This window comes from Schistocerca americana, chromosome X (assembly GCF_021461395.2).
Source record: "Schistocerca americana isolate TAMUIC-IGC-003095 chromosome X, iqSchAmer2.1, whole genome shotgun sequence".
Classification (NCBI taxonomy): domain Eukaryota; kingdom Metazoa; phylum Arthropoda; class Insecta; order Orthoptera; family Acrididae; genus Schistocerca; species Schistocerca americana.
Window position 1 is genome coordinate 919,555,932 of NC_060130.1, and position 22,156 is coordinate 919,578,087.

Below are 22,156 nucleotides of genomic sequence, written 5' to 3' on the forward strand. Positions count from 1 at the left end.
GCTGCAGTAACCTTGTATATACAAGCCTCTCGATAACTATAGCAAACACCGATGGCATAGAAATAGGTCTATAATTGTCAACATTATCCCTGTCTCCCTTTTTATAAAGTGGCTTCACTACCGAGTACTTTAATCGGTCAGGAAACCGACCACTGCTAAAGGAAAAGTTACAGATATGGCTAAGTACTGAGCTAATATACGTGGAACAATACTTCAGTATTCTGCTAGATACCCCGTCATATCCATTAGAGTTCTTGGTCTTTAGTGATTTAATTATTAACTCAATCTCCCTCTTGTCAGTATCATGGAGGAGCATTTCAGGTAACAGTCTCGGAACACTTTTTTCTAAGAGCGCTATATGATTCCCTGTTGGGACTAGGTTTCTATTTAGTTCACCTGCTATATTCAGAAAGTGATTATTAAGTACTGTACATATATGCGACTTATCAGCAACACGGACATCCCCACTACGCACTGATTCTATATCCTCGACCTGTCTCTGCAGACCAGCCACTTCCTTTACGACTGACCATATGGTTTTAATTTTATCCTGAGACTTAGCTATTATATCTGCATACCACATACTTTTTGCCTTCCTAATAACTTTTTTAAGCACCTTACAATACTGTTTGTAATGGGCTGCTGCATTTAGATTTTGACTGTTTCTAACGTTTTGATATAATTGCCACTTTGTTCTACAAGATATTCTTATCCCTTTAGTCAGCCACCCAGGCTGCCTGTTTGTGCTAGTACCCTGTTTTAAACGTTCTAACGGAAAGCAACTTTCAAAGAGCACGAGAAAAGTCTTGAGGAAAGCATTATATTTATCGTCTACTGTATCAGCACTATAAACATCTTGCCAATCTTGTTCCTTGATAAGGTTTACAAAAGTCTGTACAGCACCTGGATCAGCTTTCCTAAAAAGTTGGTAACTATATTTAACATGTGTTGAAGCACAAAAATCTTTTAGACTTAAAATTTGTGCATCATGATCTGAAAGGCCATTCACTTTTTTGCTAACAGAATGCCCTTCTAATAATGACGAATGAACAAAAATATTGTCTATGGTTGTTCTACTGTTCCCTTGCACTCTCGTTGGAAAGAATACGGTTTGCATAAGATTATATGAATTAAGGAGGTCTACCAGCATCCTTTTCCTTGCACAATCACTTATACAATTAATATTGAAGTCACCACATATAACTAACTTTTTGTATTTCCTATAAAGTGAACCAAGAACCTCCTCTAGCTTTAGCAAAAATGTTGTGAAATCGGAGTCTGGGGATCTATAAATAACAACAGTAAGAAGTTTAGCTCCACTAAATTTAACCACACCTGCACAACATTCAAACACCTTTTCAGTGCAGTACTTTGAAACATCAATTGACTCAAATGGGATGCCGTTTTTCACATACATGGCTACTCCCCCACACCGCAAAGAGCTCCTAGAAAAGCTGCCAGCCAACCTGTATCCTGGTAAAGGAAGCCTCTGAATTATCTCCTTATTTAAGAAGTGTTCAGATATACCAATAATTTCAGAGTCAACATCTATAAGCAGTTCACTAACTTTATCTCGAATACCTTGTATATTTTGATGAAATATACTAATTCCCTCATTAATCGGATACCCAAGCTTTGTAGAAGCTTTCGCCTTGCAGCTGCCACCCTAATTGTGGGCTCCCAAAACATTGCCAGCTTGTACCGTATTTAAGCAACTGAGGGCGTTGTGAGAAAGTTCCGACGCTCTCGTCAGCTTTCGCAACTGCAATATTCTCATTCCTCATCAACAAACTATAGACTGTAATCTGGAGCAAAGTGAACGCAGGAAGTAGAAAACACACTGTCTACGGTCAGTTTACTTCTTCGCTTCACACTCTTATTAGACATGCAAATATGCAGCACTGTCTGGATCAGATATCTAGTTACCTCTTTTTGTAGATAGAATGTCAAACCCCAGTCTTCCTTCAGGCTAGATTATCCCATATGGCACAACAGTTTGTTTCCTGATGAGAGGCAACAGCCTTTTCAGCAGGAGCAACAGTCTGAATGACTGACTGATCTGGCCTTGTAACGTCAACCAACATGTCCTTGCTGTGCTGGTACAGTGACGGGCTCAAAGTAATAGGAAACTATAACCGTTACATATTCCAAGGACATGCAGCTCTACTGTATGATTAAATGATGATGGGATACTCTTGGGTGGAGTATTTCGGATGTAATAGTCTCCCATCCGGATCTTCCGGTGGGGACTACTCGTGAGGATGTTCTCATCAGGAGAAACAAAACGTATTCTACGGATCGGGGCGTGGAATGTTAGATCCATTAATCTGGCAGGTTGGTTACAAAATTTAAAAGAGAAAGAGATAGGTTGAGGTCAGATACACTGGGGCTCATCAAAGTTCATTGGCAGGATGAACAGAACCTTTCGTCAGTTTAGTTGTTGTTGTTGTTGTTGTGGTCTTCAGTCCTGAGACTGGTTTGATGCAGCTCTCCATGCTACTCTATCCTGCGCAAGCTGCTTCATCTCCCAGTACCTACTGCAGCCTACATCCTTCTGAATCTGCTTCGTGTATTCATCTCTTGGTCTCCCTCTACGATTTTTACTCTCCACGCTGCCCTCCAATACTAAATTGGTGATCCCTTGATGCCTCAAAACATGTCCTACCAACCGATCCCTTCTTCTTGTCAAGTTGTGCCACAAACTTCTCTTCTCCCCAATCCTATTCATCACCTCCTCATTAGTTATGTGATCTACGCATCTAATCTTCAGCATTCTTCTGTAGCACCACATTTCGAAAGCTTCTATTCTCTTCTTCTCTAAACTATTTATCGTCCATGTTTCACTTCCATACATGGCTACACTCCATAGAAATACTTTCAGAAACGACTTCCTGACACTTAAATCTATACTCGATGTTAACAAATTTCTCTTCTTCAGAAACGCTTTCCTTGCCATTGCCAGTCTACATTTTATATCCTCTCTACTTTGACCATCATCAGTTATTTTGCTACCCAAATAGCAAAACTCCTTTACTACTTTAAGTATCTCATTTCCTAAACTAATACCCTCAACATCACCCGACTTAATTCGACTACATTCCATTATCCTCGTTTTGCTTTTGTTCACGTTCATCTTATATCCTCCCTTCAAGACACTATCCATTCCGTTCAACTGCTCTTCCAAGTCCTTTACTGTCTCTGACAGAATTACAATGTCATCGGCGAACCTCAAAGTTTTTATTTCTTCTCCATGGATTTTAATACCTACTCCGAATTTTTCTTTTGTTTCCTTCACTGCTTGCTCAATATACAGAGTGAATAACATCGGGGAGAGGCTACAACCCTGTCTCACTCCCTTCCCAACCACTGCTTCCCTTTCATGCCCCTCAACTCTTATAACTGACATTTGGTTTCTATACAAATTGTAAATAGCATTTCGCTCCCTGTATTTTACCCCTGCCACCTTCAGAATTTGAAAGAGAGTATTCCAGTCAACATTGTCAAAATCTTTCTCTAAGTCTACAAATGCTAGAAACGTAGGTTTGCCTTTCCTTAATCTAGCTTCTAAGATAAGTCGTAGGGTCAGTATTGCCTCACGTGTTCCAATATTTCTACGGAATCCAAACAGATCTTCCCCAAGGTCAGCTTTTACTAGTTTTTCCATTCGTCTGTAAAGAATTCGCGTTAGTATTTTGCAGCCGTGACTTATTAAACTGATAGTTCGGTAATTTTCACATCTGTCAACACCTGCTTTCTTTGGGATTGGAATTATTACATTCTTCTTGAAGTCTGAGGGTATTTCGCCTGTCTCATACATCTTGCTCACCAGATGGTAGAGTTTTGTCAGGACTGGCTCTCCCAAGGCCGTCAGTAGTTCTAATGGAATGTTGTCTACTCCCGGGGCCTTGTTTCGACTCAGGTCATTCAGTGCTCTGTCAAACTCTTCACACAATATCATATCTCCCATTTCATCTTCATCTACATCCTTTTCCATTTCCATAATATTGTCCTCAAGTACATCGCCCTTGTATAGACCCTCTATATACTCCTTCCACCTTTCTGCTTTCCCTTCTTTGCTTAGAACTGGGTTTCCATCTGAGCTCTTGATATTCATACAAGTGGTTCTCTTTTCTCCAAAGGTCTCTTTAATTTTCCTGTAGGCAGTATCTATCTTACCCCTAGTGAGATAAGCCTCTACATCCTTACATTTATCCTCTAGCCATCCCTGCTTAGCCATTTTGCACATCCTGTCGATCTCATTTTTGAGACGTTTGTATTCCTTTTTGCCTGCTTCATTTACTGCATTTTTATATTTTCTCCTTTCATCAATTAAATTCAATATTTCTTCTGTTACCCAAGGATTTCTACTAGCTCTCGTCTTTTTACCTACTTAATCCTCTGCTGCCTTCACTACTTCATCCCTCAAAGCTTCCCATTCTTCTTATACTGTATTTCTTTCCCCCATTCCTGTCAATTGTTCCCTTATGCTCTCCCTGAAACTCTGTACAACCTCTGGTTAAGTCAGTTTATCCAGGTCCCATCTCCTTAAATTCCCACCTTTTTGCAGTTTCTTCAGTTTTAATCTACAGTTCATAACCAATAGATTGTGGTCAGAGTGCACATTTGCCCCTGGAAATGTCTTACAATTTAAAACCTGGTTCCTAAATCTCTGTCTTACCAATATATAATCTATCTGAAATCTGTCAGTATCTCCAGGCTTCTTCCATGTATACAGCCTTCTTTTATGATTCTTGAACCAAGTGTTAGCTATGATTAAGTTGTGCTCTGTGCAAAATTCTACCAGGCGGCTTCCTCTTTCATTTCTTAGCCCCAATCCATATTCACCCACTATGTTTCCTTCTCTCCCTTTTCCTACTACCGAATTCCAGTCACCCATTACTATTTAATTGTCGTCTCCCTTCACTATCTGAATAATTTCTTTTATTTCATCATACATTTCTTCAATTTCTTCGTCATCTGCAGAGCTAGTTGGCATATAAACTTGTACTACTGTAGTAGGCGTGGGCTTCGTGTCTATCTTGGCCACAATAATGCGTTCACTATGCTGTTTGTAGTAACTTACCCGCATTCCTATTTTTTTATTCATTTTTAAACCTACTCCTGCATTACCCCTATTTGACTTTGTATTTATAACCCTGTATTCGCCTGACCAAAAGTCTTGTTCCTCCTGCCACCGAACTTCACTAATTCCCACTATATCTAACTTTAACCTATCCATTTCCCTTTTTAAATTTTCTAACTTACCTGCCCGATTAAGGGATCTGACTTTCCACGCTCCGATCCGTAGAACGCCAGTTTTCTTTCTCCTGATAACGACGTCCTCTTGAGTATTGGTTCAAATGGCTCTGAACACTATGGGACTTAACTGCTGTGGTCAGTAGTCCCCTAGAACTTAGAACTACTTAAACCTAACTAACCTAAGTACATCACACACATCCATGCCCGAGGCAGGATTCGAGCCTGCGACCGTAGTGGTTGCGCGGTTCCAGACTGTAGGGCCTAGAACCGCTCGGCCACTCCGGCCTGCTCTTGAGTAGTCCCCGCCCGGAGATCCGAATGGGGGAGTATTTTACCTCCGGAATATTTTACCCAAGAGGACGTCATCATCATTAACCATACAGTAAAGCTGCATGCCAAAAGGCCAGATCAGTCAATCATCCAGACTGTCTACCTCTGCAACTACTGAAAAGGCTGCTGCCCCTCTTCAGGAACCACGCGTTTGTCTGGCCTCTCAACAGATACCCCTCCGTTGTGGTTGCACCTACGGTACGGCTATCTGTATCGCTGAGGCACGCAAGCCTCCCCACCAACGGCAAGGTCCATGGTTCGTGGGGGGTACAGTGTTAGAAACACAAAATCAAAGAGGAGTAATGCTGTAGTAGCTGTAACAATGAATAAGAAAATGGGAATGCGGATAAGATATTAAGAGCAGCATAGTGATCGCATTATCGTAGACAAAGTAGACGCGAAGTCAACAACCACCACTGTAGTGCAATTTAATATGCCAACTAGCGCTGCAGATGATGAAGAGATTGAAAGACTGTAAGGTGAGAGAAAAGAAATTGTTCAGATAATTAAGAGAGAGGAAAATTTAAATGTGATGGGTGATGAATTCGGTAGTAGAAAGAGCAAGGAAAGGAGAGGAATTAAGGAGAAGCCATCTGGCAGAATTTTGCACACGGTGTAATTTAATCATCGCTGCGCCTGGTTTGAGAATTATGAAAGGACATTGTATACGTCGAAGAGAGCTGGAGAGACTTTAGGGTTTCAGATTTATTATACAATGGCAAAACAGAGTTTTCGGAACCAGATTTTGAGTTGTAAGACATCTCCTGCGGCACACGTGGACTCTGTCCATAATTTATTCGTTATGAAATGTATATTACCACTGAATAATTTGCAGAAAGGTATCAAATTGAGGAGATGGGTGCAGGATATGTCGGATGAACCAGAGGTTGTTGAGAGCATAAAAGGGAGCATTAGGTAACGATTGACTGAAGCAATAGAAGTTGAATGGGTAGCTTTGGTAGACGAAATAGTGAAGGCAGAAGAGGATCAAATGGGTACAATAACAAGGCCTAGTAGAAATCCTTGAATATCATAGCGATGTTGAATTTAATTGATAAAAGGAGAAAATATAAAAATGGGGCAAACGAAGCTGGCGAAAGGGATTACAAACGTTCAAAAATGAGATTGACAGAAAGTACAAATGGCTAAGCAGGAATGGCTAGAGGAAAAATATGAGTCTATAGAACCATGTGTAACTAAGGCAAAGGTACATATCACCTGCAGGAAAACGAAAGAACTCTTAGGAGAACAAGAGCTCAGACGGAAAACCAGAAATAAGTGAAGAAGCGAAAGGTGGAAGGCGGAAGGATTGCGTAAAGGGACTGCACAGCGAAAATTAACTTGAAGGCAATATTATAGAAAGTGAACTATTAGTTAGATTCATATTCCATGGATCATTTGTACGATAAATCGCAATGATATGGAACGAGACATTTTACATTCACATCGCAAATTAATGTGTAAATGTGGCTACATGCTGAAAATTTATTAGTTTTTTTTATATACAGACGTGAGTTAGGAATCCCTACCATCCCACCCCACCCCTCACATCTGACACATTACAATAATAGAAATTCTTCTGCGGAATAGGAGTTGTCAACGAGAATTTTTTTCAGTTTGTTTTCGAATTTTACTTTGCTGTCTGTCAGACATTTTGTATCACTGGCTGGCTGGCTGTGTGTCCCTTTTTGTGTTTAAGATAATCTTAATGTGGAGTAATTAATATCGTTTTTGGATGACCGTGTTGTCTCTGAGCCGTGTTATAACGTAGAACACCACCGCAGTGCATCATAACTGCTCGCTGATTGACACACATTGTCTTTTCCCGTTCTTTCAGCTACCTCTTGTTGTGGGGCCAGCGCCAGCGCAGTAGTCACGCCGACCTCATGCCATTTGACGGCCAGATTTCTGTGAACAACTAGGAGTTCTTTGGCAACACGCTCCAGGACTTCTATTCGTTTCCACTGAGTGTTAATACATGTTCAAAAATGGTTCAAATAACTCTGAGCACTATGGGACTTAACTTCTGAGGTCATCAGTCCCCTAGAACTTAGAACTACTTAAACCTAGCTAACCTAAGGACATCACACACATCCATGCCCGAGGCAGTATTCGAACCTGCGACCGTAGCGGTCGCGCGGTTCCAGACTGAAGCGCCTATAACCGCTTGGCCACCCCGGCCGGCAATACGTTATGTTACTTTATGTATCTCGTACTTAAGTTTTGGCAAGCCGTATACTTTCCTTACCACGTCACGTGCTTGCAACGCCATCAGACAGATTTCAGTCTAGCAGTGGGCATTGGTAAATAAATGTTACGGCCCATTTAACAGATTATCAAGATCGCGTCTGATGGCGTGTTTTCCTTGCTGCTGTACCTCGTTCGTCTACGTGGTTTGCCTACTCTCCAGCTGTTTGCTTGAGTAGTTTTTCGACAGTTAAGCTGACTACTCTCCCTTATAACTTTTGAGTGGGTGTTTTGCCGACAGAGACTCCTGGTGTAATTTTGGTACAATGTAACTTTTTCATCATCCGTGTAACATTCTCCAGTGGACCCTGAAACAACTTATGTAATCACACTGGAGAAAAAATTAGTCACACATATGAGACACCACTTAAAATGTTTAACACCGCCTCCAGCCTCGACAGTGTCATCGTTTTGGAGAGGAACAGAGTTCACAAAGTTCTTCAGATATGCCAAATGTAGCTGAAGCCAATCGTCGTTGGTTATTACATTCTACAGAACCATCAAATAGCGGGTATGTTTACTGCTACGTTTCACTCGCTGTTCGAAATAGCCCAGACATCTTCTATGGGATTAAGACTGTGTGATTTTGCGGACCAGTCGAGGTGCAGGAGGGTGTCCGAATGGTAATCTAACCAGGAATGTATGCCTGCTGCCCTGTGAATGCAGTCATGTCGTCTGGAGTATCCATAGCATATTCATCATCACCATTTAAAATAAAAGGCAGCATTTGGCCACAGAGAACGTTGAAGTAAAACATCCTCATGTATGCTGTGGGTAGCTTGAATGAGTGACCCCAAGCCATGGTACGAAAAACACCCACAAAATATCGCAGAATAACCCTCGGCCTGATGTACATCCTCCACGCTTTGCAGATTAAACACTCCAATGGGCGGTCGGTGCGGTAGACGCCTTGCATAATTAGAACAGAGGCAAAATGGCATCTTATTGGACCTCACTCTGTGACTCAAATCAGCTACCGTCCAGTTTCTGTGTTGTTTAGACCACCGAAGGAATGCAGCTTTATGCGCTGCTGGGGGCAATGGCTTTTCGGAAAGTAGCTGTCTCGAAATGTCCATTGTATGTAGTCCACTTTGAAATATTAGCTAGGAAAGTGGTTGAGATGGACCTGCGCTCACTGCCAGTAGTAAATGCTGTCGGATTTGAAACCGACTGTCATTGGCAAGGCGTAACTTTCGTCTCCAGCCACTGTTAGCTAAGATCTTTTTACAACTGCTGTTTTACGTGTCTACAAGTGGTACACCATTCCTTATAGATACGTTGCACAGTCCAAATTGATAAACGGATAACTTAAGGGGACCTGGGTGTTATGAGGATCCGAAAAATGGAATTTTTTTATTTAATATAATTCTGTGATTTTTTTCCTGATTATGCGTATATACAGGGTGGTCCATTGATCGTGACCGGGCCAAATATCTCACGAAATAAGCGTCAAACGAAAAAACTACAAAGAACGAAACTTGTCTAGCTTGAAGGGGTAAACCAGGTGGCGCTATGATTGGCTCGCTAGATGGCGCTGCTATAGGTCAAACGGATATCCACTGCGTTTTTTTAAATAGGAATCCCCATTTTTTATTACATATTCGTCTAGTACGTAAAGAAATATGAATGTTTTAGTTGGACCATTTTTTTCGCTTTGTGATAGATGGCGCTATAATAGTCACAAACATATGGCTCACAATTTTAGACGAACAATTGGTAACAGGTAGGTTCTTTAAATTAAAATACAGAACATAGCTACGTTTGAACGTTTTATTTCGGTTGTTCCAATGTGATACATGTACCTTTGTGAACTTATCATTTCTGAGAACGCATGATGTTTCAGCGCGATTACCTGTAAATACCACATTAATGCAGTAAATGCTCAAAATGATGTCCGTCAACCTCAATGCATTTGGCAATACGTGTAACGACATTCCTCTCAACAGCGAGTAGTTCGCTATCCGTAATTTTTGCACATGCATTAAAAATGCGCTGACGCATGTTGTCAGGCGTTGTCGGTGGATCACGATAGCAAATTTCCTTAAACTTTCCCCACAGAAAGAAATCCGGGGACGTCAGATCCGGTGAACGTGCGGGCCATGGTACGGTACTTCGACGACCAATCGACCTGTCATGAAATATGCTATTCAATACCGCTTCAACCGCACGTGAGCTATGTGCCGGACAACCATCATGTTGGAAGCACATCGCCATTCTGTCATGCAGTGAAACAGCTTGTAGTAACATCGGTAGAACATTACTAGGAGATCAGCATACAATGCACCATTTAGATTGCCATCAATAAAATGGGGGCCAACTATCCTTTCTCCCATAATGCTGCACCATACATTAAACCTCCAAGGTCGCTGATGTTCCACTTGTCGCAGCCATCGTGGATTTTCCGTTGTCCAGTAGTGCATATTATGCCGGTTTACGTTACCGCTGTTCGTCGCTAAATAGAACGCGTGCAAAAAATCTGTCATCGTCCCGTAATTAATCTTGTGCCCAATTGCAGAACTGTACACGACGTTCAAAGTCGTCGCCATGCAATTCCTGGTGCATAGAAATACGCTATGGGTGCAATCGATGTTGATGTAGCATTCTCAACAAGGACGTTTTTGAGATTCCCGATTCTCGCGCAATTTGTCTTCTACTGGTGTGCGGATTAGCCGCGACAGCAGCTAAAACACCCAATTGGGCATCATCATTTGTTGCAGGTCGTGGCTGACGTTTCACATGTGTGTGGCTGAACGCTTCCTGTTTCCTTAAATAAAGTAACTATCCGGCGAACGGTCCGGACACTTGGATGATGTCGTCCAGGATACCGAGCAGCATACATAGCACACGCCCGTTGTGCATTTTGATTACAATAGCCACACATCAACACGATATCGACATTGTCCGCAATTGGTAAACGGGCCATTTTAACACGGGTAATGTATCACGAAGCAAATAGCGTCCGCACTGGCGGAATGTTACGTGATACCACGTACTTATACGTTTGTGACTATTACAGCGCCATCTATCACAAAGCGAAAAAAGTGGTCCAATTAAAACATTCATATTTCTTTACGTACTACACGAATATGTAATAAAAAATGGGGGTTCCTATTTTAAAAAAAGCAGTTGATATCCGTTTGACCTATGGCAGCGCCGTCTAGCTAGCCAACCATAGCGCCATCTACACTCCTGGAAATTGAAATAAGAACACCGTGAATTCATTGTCCCAGGAAGGGGAAACTTTATTGGCACATTCCTGGGGTCAGATACATCACATGATCACACTGACAGAACCACAGGCACATAGACACAGGGAACAGAGCATGCACAATGTCGGCACTAGTACAGTGTATATCCATCTTTCGCAGCAATGCAGGCTGCTATTCTCCCATGGAGACGATCGTAGAGATGCTGGATGTAGTCCTGTGGAACGGCTTGCCATGCCATTTCCACCTGGCGCCTCAGTTGGACCAGCGTTCGTGCTGGACGTGCAGACCGCGTGAGACGACGCTTCATCCAGTCCCAAACATGCTCAATGGGGGACAGATCCGGAGATCTTGCTGGCCAGGGTAGTTGACTTACACCTTCTAGAGCACGTTGGGTGGCACGGGATACATACGGACGTGCATTGTCCTGTTGGAACAGCAAGTTCCCTTGCCGGTCTAGGAATGGTAGAACGATGGGTTCGATGACGGTTTGGATGTACCGTGCACTATTCAGTGTCCCCTCGACGATCACCAGTGGTGTACGGCCAGTGTAGGAGATCGCTCCCCACACCATGATGCCGGATATTGGCCCTGTGTGCCTCGGTCGTTGCAGTCCTGATTGTGGCGCTCACCTGCACGGCGCCAAACACGCATACGACCATCATTGGCACCAAGGCAGAAGCGACTCTCATCGCTGAAGACGACACGTCTCCATTCGTCCCTCCATTCACGCCTGTCGCGACACCACTGGAGGCGGGCTGCACGATGTTGGGGCGTGAGCGGAAGACGGCCTAACGGTATGCGGGACCGTAGCCCAGCTTCATGGAGACGGTTGCGAATGGTCCTCGCCGATACCCCAGGAGCAACAGTGTCCCTAATTTGCTGGGAAGTGGCGGTGCGGTCCCCTACGGCACTGCGTAGGATCCTACGGTCTTGGCGTGCATCCGTGCGTCGCTGCGGTCCGGTCCCAGGTCGACGGGCACGTGCACCTTCCGCCGACCACTGGCGACAACATCGATGTACTGTGGAGACCTCACGCCCCACGTGTTGAGCAATTCGGCGGTACGTCCACCCGGCCTCCCGCATGCCCACTATACGCCCTCGCTCAAAGTCCGTCAACTGCACATACGGTTCACGTCCACGCTGTCGCGGCATGCTACCAGTGTTAAAGACTGCGATGGAGCTCCGTATGCCACGGCAAACTGGCTGACACTGACGGCGGCGGTGCACAAATGCTGCGCAGCTAGCGCCATTCGACTGCCAACACCGCGGTTCCTGGTGTGTCCACTGTGCCGTGCGTGTGATCATTGCTTGTACAGCCCTCTCGCAGTGTCCGGAGCAACTATGGTGGGTCTGACACACCGGCGTCAATGTGTTCTTTTTTCCATTTCCAGGAGTGTATTTTCCTCCTTCAAGCTAGACGAGTTTCGTTGTTTATAGTTTTTTCGTTTGATGCTTATTTCCTGAGATATTTGGCCCAGTCACTATCAATGGACCACCCTGTATAGTACCTCACGATTTTCACGTTTAAATGCCTTTCCAAAGCAGATGCGGCGCGTGAGTGCCTAGCTGTCACACTGCTGTCAAAAACAAAACCTTGCCTACAGTGTCTCGTTAATAATTTTGGCGCCATAGCAACTTGTTCGTGTATTAACTTTGTAGAACATATCGACTGTACCTTGAATATGGATTAATTGAAATCGATCTTTCTGTCGACAGAAGTAGATACAGTCTTCGCGCACGTTTGTGTCGTAAACTGTTTTAGATGGAATGTCAGCTTTTCATATTGGTATGATGGACGCCGTATTGTGTTTTAATGATGACATAACAAGTACATTAAAAACCACGAGCAAATTAGGCATCAAAACTGGGGACACCATGAAAAGTGGGAGAGGCGACGTGTCGGTGAAGCTAAAAAAGCTGCTGAAAGCATGGTAAAGGAGGCCAGAATAACAAAGAAATGAAAGAAAAGTAAAGAAGATGAAAAGGACGTTAAGAATCAACAAGATTGTGGAGCTGGAGTGTTTTGACGCGTTGCCTTTGAGAAGAGAATGACATGCAGATCTTTAGTTTTTATTTCCCGTAGTCAATGTTTTTGCATACTTAGGTATCATCATCTCATCCAATATTAAAGCTACAACAACAAAATGTTGCATGAATAATAATATAGTCCTTGCCTATACAGTGAGCCCAATTATTCAACAGCGTATTACATATTTTAAGCTGGAGCATGTCATTTAACAGTTAAAGAATAATACTCTTTTATTTTGAACAGTGTGCAAGTACAGTGTACCTAAAATAAAAATTACACGTAATTCAATACGGCCGGCCAGAGTGGCCGTGCGGTTCTAGGCGCTACAGTCTGGAGCCGAGCGACCGCTACCCGTCGCAGGTTCGAATCCTGCCTCGGGCATGGATGTGTGTGATGCTCTTAGGTTAGTTAGGTTTAATTAGTTCTAAGTTCTAGGCGACTGATGACCTCTGCAGTTGAGTCGCATAGTGCTCAGAGCCATTTGAACCAATTCAATACGTGAGAAAAACATCAATATTCATTCCACTATGCATTCTACAGTTTTTATTTATTTATTTTTTTTTGTTTTTAAATAGAGGTCAAAATATGCTAATTGTTTTTTTAAAGTTTCATTCGAATATCTATTAAAGTTGTTGAGTTATTAAATTTCAAAATACTAAAAAATCTATACGCCATGACGTCCAGGTCCCCTTACTTCGCAGTGTGGAGGTGGGTACATGCAAACTCAGTTGCTCGTTTCAGCTATTCTGTCAGATTTCTACGTCTGCCCATATTACTGTGCTGATTCCATACTGCCGACTGGCACGTAAACACTACTTCACTGGCATGGGGCCCACGAGAGAGACAGGCCGCGGCGCGTGCGTCACGAGGGTGGGGCTCAGCTTGCTCGCTCGTTCAGCTCCGGAGACGAACTGCGTTTCTTGCCCTGTTAACTCGTAATTGGGTATTTACGTCTAAACGAGAACTGCATCGTATACTGGAATCCGCTATTGTGGAGTCTTACTAATTACCAATACTACAACGAAACACATAACTTTGCAGTATGCTGTAATTTAATATCTACGCTTGACATAAATGGTACAACGCCTTGTTTATGGCATTCATTCTCTTCTGCTTAACATTTCATTGAGGATGTAGCGCCTCATGCAAGCGATAATCATTTCGGCATCATTTTTGTTTTGCTGTACCTGGTGCAGCCGTATCAAATTGTTAGATTGGTGTGCATAAATTCGTAGCGTTTTTGTTTTGCATATTGGTTCAAATGGCTCTGAGCGCTATGGGACTCAACATCTTAGGTCATAAGTCCCCTAGAACTTAGAACTACTTAAACCTAACTAACCTATGGACATCACACACACCCATGCCCGAGGCAGGATTCGAACCTGCGACCGTAGCAGTCCCGCGGTTCCGGACTGCAGCGCCAGAACCGCACGACCACCGCGGCCGGCTGCATATTGGTATTCCAGTTGCTATGGGTTTGTTTATCGATTGTAATTTATTATTTGTATTTCATTGTTGCTATTTCAGTTTACATATTGTCATTTGGAGATAGTGAGTGGAGCTGTGGACGTTAGAAAATGGAGAAAGTGGAGAAATCGGAACTATCTTTCTTTCTTTCTTTGGCTTGTGCCGTTTCCCGAAAGGACGCAGGGTCAGCATGGTTAATCGGATTTGGCGAGGTTAATTGAAGGGGTGGCCGGATGCCCTTCCTGCCGCCATCCCGTACCCCCCGGGATGGAATTAGTGTACACCAACTGTCTGTGCCCAGTGTAATCCACGGAAGAGTGCGAATGTCTTCAGATTTCTGCGAGCCGTGTAACTGAGGCGAGACGTGGGGACCAGCCCTGTATTCACCTAGTGGGATGTGGAAAACCGCCTAAAAAGTGGAGAAATCGGAACATTTCCAACATATTCTCTCCGAGTTTAGTAGAGGGGTGACAGCAGTGGAGGCAGCCAGAAATATTTGCGTCGTGTATTACCACTGGACACAGTACGGCAAGAAAATGGTTTTACGTTTTAAGGAAGATTGTTTTGAAATTAGTGAATCACCACAAACCTTTGGAGTTTCGTGACGAATATTAAAACGCATTAATCCACAATGATTCATGTCAGTGTACTCGAAAACTGGCAGATGTGTTGAACTGTGATCATTCCACCATCGTGTTACATTTGCATGCAAAAATCTGGTGTATGGATACCACATGCTGTAAGCCGAAAGCACAAAAAGCAGTGGGTGACCATACGTTCAGCTCCACTTGCTGGATATCAATTGGCTTGTGAACGACACTGACCATTCCTATCCTATACTTTTACTGCTTGGTGCTAACATAAGGGAATAAAGGAATGGTTTAGCCCATACAAAGCAGCAACTCCTCGTACAAAGACCTTCGCAAAGTCACAAAAGATAACGTTATGCATCTGGTGGACTAGCAACAGTGTGGTGTATTACGAATTGCTTCCCCGAGGTGTAACTATCACTGCTGACATTTATTGTCAAATGAGGCGTCTTGCAGACGAGATCCCACAACAACGACCAGGAAGACTGCCTGAAGTGGTGCTAAGCCCGCCCGCATTCTACAGGACTGACAAAAACCATTATACAGGAGCCAGATTGGGAAGTCATTCCCCACCCACCTTATTCACCTGATAATGCGTCCTCAGCTTTTAACCTTTTCCACTTTCTATCGAACAACCTTCAAGGAACTTCTGCTCCGGATGAAAATACGCTCCGAACATGCCTCGACGAGTTCTCCACTTCAAACCAAGTGATTTCTACAGTCGCGGAATCGAAAATTTACCCAAGCGTTGTCAGAGTGTTAAAAATAGTGAAGGAGAATATACACTGCTGGCCATTAAAATTGCTACACCACGAAGATGACGTGTTAAAGACGCGAAATTTAACCGACAGGAAGAAGATGTTGTGATATGCAAATGATTAGCTTTTCAGAGCATTCACAAAAGGTTGGCGCCGGTGGCGACACCTACAACGTGCTGACATGAGGAAAGTTTCCAACCGATTTCTCATACACAAACAGCAGTAGACCGGCGTTGCCTGGTGAAACGTTGTGATACCTCGTGTAAGAAGGAGAAATGCGTACCATCACGTTTCCAACTTTGATAAAGGTCGGATTGTAGCCTATCGCGATTACGGTTTATCGTATCGTGACATTGCTGCTCGCTTTGGTCGAGATCCAATGACTGTTAGCAGAATATGGAATCGGTGGGCTCAGGAGGGTAATACGGAACGCCGTGCTGGATCCCAACGACCCCGAATCACTAGCAGTCGAGATGACAGGCATGTTATCCGCATGGCTGTAGCGGATCGTGCAGCCACGTCTCGATCCCTGAGTCAACAGGTGGGGACGTTTGCAAGACAACAACCATCTGCACGAACAGTTTGACGACGTTTGCAGCAGCACGGACTATCATCCCGGAGACCATGGCTGCGGCTGCCCTTGACGCTGCATCACAGACAGGAGCGCCTGCGATGGTGTACTCAACGACGAACCTGGGTGCACGAATGGTAAAACGTCATTTTTTCGGATGAATCCAGGTTCTGTTTACAGCATCATGATGGTCACATCTGTGTTTGGCGACATCGCGGTGAAGACACATGGGATGCGTGTATTTGTCATCGCCATACTGGCGTATCACCCGGCGTGATGGTATGGGGTGCCATTGGTTACACGTCTCGGTCACCTCTTGTTCGCATTGACGGCACTTTGACCTGTGGACGTTACATTTCAGATGTGTTACGACCCATGGCTTTACCTTCATTCGATCCGTGCGAAACCCGACATTTCAGCACGATAATGCACGACCGCATGTTGCAGGTCCTGTACGGGCCTTTCTGGATACAGAAAATGTTCGACTGTTGCCCTGCCTAGCACATTCTTCAGATCTCTCACCAATTGAAGACGCCTGGTCAATGGTGGCCGAGCAACTGGCTCGTCACAATACGCCAGTCACTACTCTTGATGAACTGTGGTATCGTGTTGAAGCTGCATGGGCAGCTGTACCTGTCCACGCCATCCAAGTTCTGTTTGACTCAACGCCCAGGCGTATCAAGGCCTTTATTACAGCTAGAGGTGGTTGTTCTGGGTACTGATGTCTCAGGATGTATGCACCCAAATTGCGTGAAAATGTAATCACACGTCAGTTCTAGTATAATATATTTGTCCAATGAATACCCGTTTATCATCTGCATTTCTTCTTGGTTTATCAATTTTAATGGCCAGTAGTGTATTACTGATGATTAAAGTCTCTGTTACGTGTATCTGTTGTGAACTTACGGAAAGACGCTACGAACTTATGCACCAACCTGATAGTAGTAGTCCTATGGACAACCGATCGTTGTAGTAAATTGTGAGAGTCCATAACAGCGGATTCCAGTAGAATATGCAATTCTCGTTTGTACGTGAATACCCATTTAAGTGTTAATAGGTTTAAAAACGCAGTTCGTCAGCTGATCTGATAGATGGAGCGAGCGAGACCTATCCTCGTGACGTAGCGCTGCGGGCTGTCTTTCTCGTCGCATGACCACCTGGTGCTGGTTCTACACCTTACACAGCGTTCCACTGTCACCAGTGTGTTTATTTTAAGGCGTTTACTAATGTTTTGTACGGTGGCACTGTTATGCTATCGCTTATCAGAAGTAATTTTAAATTGTGGTGACGTTTATTTCGGTAATAGCGTCATTTCATATCTTCATGCACACTTATTTTGTTTCTAGGTTTGTCACAAGGACATATTCGCTAGCGGGAGGTACATGGGCATACCTATTTTGGAGTCTACGATGCTTCCAAAGCGTGACGTATGGCACTGCCTGCAACAAGGCAACGTGGCGTTACACAGGGTTTGTGTCGGACATACGTTCGTCACTATTAAAACTCGCAGCGATGGGCATAACAGCGAAACTGCGCTGCGAGAGGTAGATATCTTAACGTAAGTATTTCACTTATTGAGGTAATATGAACATTTCTGCAAACATATCTTTACATTATCACATTAACGATAGACTCGTGATTTATGCAGCGATTGCTTTCCGGCTGCTGCTAAACTTACCTTGTAGTCTACATCTACATCTACATTTATACTCCGCAAGTCACCCAACGGTGTGTGGCGGAGGGCACTTTACGTGCCACTGTCATTACCTCCCTTTCCTGTTCCAGTCGCGTATGGTTCGCGGGAAGAACGACTGTCTGAAAGCCTCCGTGCGCGCTCTAATCTCTCTAATTTTACATTCGTGATCTCCTCGGGAGGTATAAGTAGGGGGAAGTAATATATTCGATACCTCATCCAGAAACGCACCCTCTCGAAACCTGGCGAGCAAGCTACACCGCGATGCAGAGCGCCTCTCTTGCAGAGTCTGCCACTTGAGTTTATTAAACATCTCCGTAACGCTATCACGGTTACCAAATAACCCTGTGACGAAACGCGCCGCTCTTCTTTGGATCTTCTCTATCTCCTCCGTCAGACCGATCTGGTACGGATCCCACACTGATGAGCAATACTCAAGTATAGGTCGAACGAGTGTTTTGTAAGCCACCTCCTTTGTTGATGGACTACATTTTCTAAGCACTCTCCCAATGAAAATCTCAACCTGGTACCTGCCTTACCAACAATTAATTTTATATGATCATTCCACTTCAAATCGTTCCGCACGCATACTCCCAGATATTTTACAGAAGTAACTGCTACCAGTGTTTGTTCCGCTATCATATAATCATACAATAAAGGATCCTTCTTTCTATGTATTCGCAATACATTACATTTGTCTATGTTAAGGGTCAGTTGCCACTCCCTGCACCAAGTGCCTATCCGCTGCAGATCTTCCTGCATTTCGCTACAATTTTCTAATGCTGCAACTTCTCTGTATACTACAGCATCATCCGCGAAAAGCCGCATGGAACTTCCGACACTATCTACTAGGTCATTTATATATATTGTGAAAAGCAATGGTCCCATAACACTCCCCTGTGGCACGCCAGAGGTTACTTTATCGTCTGTAGACGTCTCTCCATTGATAACAACATGCTGTGTTCTGTTTGCTAAAAACTCTTCAATCCAGCCACACAGCTGGTCTGATATTCCGTAGGCTCTTTACAGTTTGGGAGGCAAAACACGTTTCTACCGTTATTCGAGAGCGCGTGACTGAAATGTGTATTTAATGAAAAATTTTTGACACAGTCGCAGTTTTGGTATAATTGTAATTGTAGCAAAAGTTTCCTGATAAAAGAACTTAACATTACGTGACTGGCAGAATAAATCATTGCAGACGTATGGTGCTTTTCCATAAAATATTCTTTGATTAAAATAAAAAAATCTTTAATTTAGATAATGCAGGCTAAGTTACTTATTTCCAAGAAAAGATCTTTGTCCACATTGTGAGCTCTAGTGTACGATTGGTTGCGATGAAGATGTTGGAACGAGCATTTCAGTTCACCAATTTACTTCCCTAAAGTCCTCCACCTGTTGAAGTCACATCTCTTTGTTTTTCACCATATTCCCTTTCTCTTTGTGTGTGTGTGTGAGTGCCAGCATTTTGATGGACATTTTAAACGTGAAAATAACATTGTCACAGCTGATATAAACATTGTGTGTTATCTTCTTTTCCTTAAAATGGTACTTCTTCGTTCTCTCATTTAGGCCTAGGATGAAACGTTAACTACCTGCTTAGCATGCTGTATGTATATTGTACAGTTATACAACAATTTAGTTGTGGAATTAGCATTGTAGTTATGAATTTGAGAGTTCACAGTCATGCTTGAGGTTTTACACATTAATTGCATTCTTCAATAAGCCTTGGTGTTTAGCCCCCTCACCCAAAAATCATCATCATCACTTGTTCAAGTAACTGACAGTGATTCAGACTGTCTAATTGTTTGTATACTTGCCTGCTCAGCGCAGTATTTTAGCCACATTATATTATGAGCAATTGTGCAAATCATCCATGAAACACGCAACTAACCAAGTAACTCTAGAATGGGCGGCTGCTTCTTTAGTTCTGTCATTTAACACTCTTGACACTTATCATGTCATTCTCAGTATTTCTTTTCACGTTGCTTTCCCGTTTCCTCTCCCAAAAGAGCACTACATTTAAATTACCACTGAATAATTGTGAATTACTGTAACACATATGATTAAATATGATCATTCTATCTTATCTTCATTGTGAACTGTAATTTTAATAACATTTTTGGATTTTATTGTGAAATATTAAGAGTGTTGATCTCAAAAATGTCTTTGTTACTGGTTTTACAAAAGAAATATCTGAGTACAAGTTCCTGAAATGTTGCAATAATGTTAGTACAGTATTACATTTAGTGGCTGATAAAGCAACTATTGTCAGTTTTACTTGGTACGTGTTCTGCACTAATTAATATGAAAAATAAAATGAAAAATTTTTTCCAGAGAAATTCGTCACACTAACATCCTTTTACTTATGGGTCTACTACATATGGAAGGATATCATGTTGTAATGGTGTTTGAAGACGTATTGGACTCACTGTATAATTTAATTCACGAAAAGGTTGGAAATATACTCTTAAATATCAATTTCTACTTGCCTATTCTCAGAAAAGCCTACGCAAAAGCCCAAATGGTTTTCTTCTTTGTCATTTATCACATGCTACTTTTACAGAAAGTCATTTTCACACCAGTGCAGAAGAAGAGTTTCATGATTCAGTTATGTGAAGTTATGATATTTCTTCATGATAATGGATGGCTACACACAGCAATTTCATCACATAATACACTTGTGACTAAAAATTACATTCTTAAGCTTTCTGGATTTGAATACTCACAAAATATTTACAAGGTAAGATAACTGTGCACTCAAGTATGTACTAAGTCGTGTAGACCTATTCTTTGATTGTGTTCTTGTTTGAATATTCATCTGTTGTAGGAATTGGCTATAAATATTGTAATTTATGAAAGTTAACAATTACACACCACCAAAAATACACGCGTCACTAACTGTGCAATTGCCTACTTACTATAATAAGTGACATATTACGGTTTTTGTAACGACTGTGATATGAATATACGATTCTCGTGGAACCATTTATCAGTTTGTAAATGAAAGACAACTTATTTAATCGTAACTATCTCCCTATGGTACTATAATATGAGCCTTTTCCAGAGAAGTCTGTTAATATTTACCTTGTTTTTCCTTCCTTCCTTCTTTCTTTCTTTAATTCTTAACATCTCATTTAACAGGTCCCTTAAGTAGGTGTCCGCAGCTCGTGGTCGTGCGGTAGCGTTCTCGCTTCCCGCGCCCGGGTTCCCGGGTTCGATTCCCGGCGGGGTCAGGGATTTTCTCTGCCTCGTGATGACTGGGTGTTGTGTGATGTCGTTAGGTTTAAGTAGTTCTAAGTTCTAGGGGACTGGTGACCATAGATGTTAAGTCCCATAGTGCTCAGAGCCATTTGAACCTTAAGTAGGTTCCCTCACATATTGTTAATTTCTCATGTTGTTCAGTTTTATTTATTTATTCAGGGTGCGATAAATCAACTTTGGGTTGCTTCTTTGGCTAGTGAAGTGTGGGTAATGGAATACATGCTCACTCTGTTCACAAATGTCTGTATTATACCAGATACAAAAATATTTTCGATCGCTCGGTTCCGAGTTAACAAGGCAAACGATGCAACTGGCAGTCCCTCCCAATTTTTTTTTAAATTTTCGTTGCTCTCAGACCACCTTCATCCTTCGAGAGTGTCGTTCCTTTTCTTCCTGCGTCCACTTTCTTCCATTTGCAGACCTCTTTCTTTCCTGAAATTCTGCGTCTTATGTTGCTCCTTTAAAAAGTATTCTGTTATCTGTTATGTCCACACTAATTCCTGTGTTTCTCATATTTTTGTCAATTTCGGCGAACCATGTGTGTTTGGATTTGTAGCTGTTTAGTAAGTTGAAGGTCTGCTTGGTTAGTCTGTTACTATCCATTCGGTATAACTGGCCATAAAACTGTAGTCTTCTTTTGCTCTTTACATCAGTTAGCTTTGCCACTTTTAAATAGGGCTATGTTTGATCTTGATTTGTGTGCAACGTTACTATTATTTCTATAAAGGGCATCTCCTCTGTT

The 22,156-nt window shown here is 42.7% G+C and overlaps 1 protein-coding gene across 1 annotated transcript in view; it reads left to right on the forward strand.

Annotated features, from left to right (window-relative positions):
* The window catches only part of LOC124556487, a 237,195-nt gene that overhangs the window by 99,367 nt on the left and 115,672 nt on the right, over nt 1–22,156 (forward strand). The window contains exons 4-6 of the mRNA XM_047130442.1: nt 17,807–18,018; nt 20,488–20,605; nt 20,717–20,893. Coding sequence (XP_046986398.1) covers nt 17,807–18,018; nt 20,488–20,605; nt 20,717–20,893 — 507 coding nt within the window. The remainder of the gene's footprint in view (nt 1–17,806; nt 18,019–20,487; nt 20,606–20,716; nt 20,894–22,156) is intronic.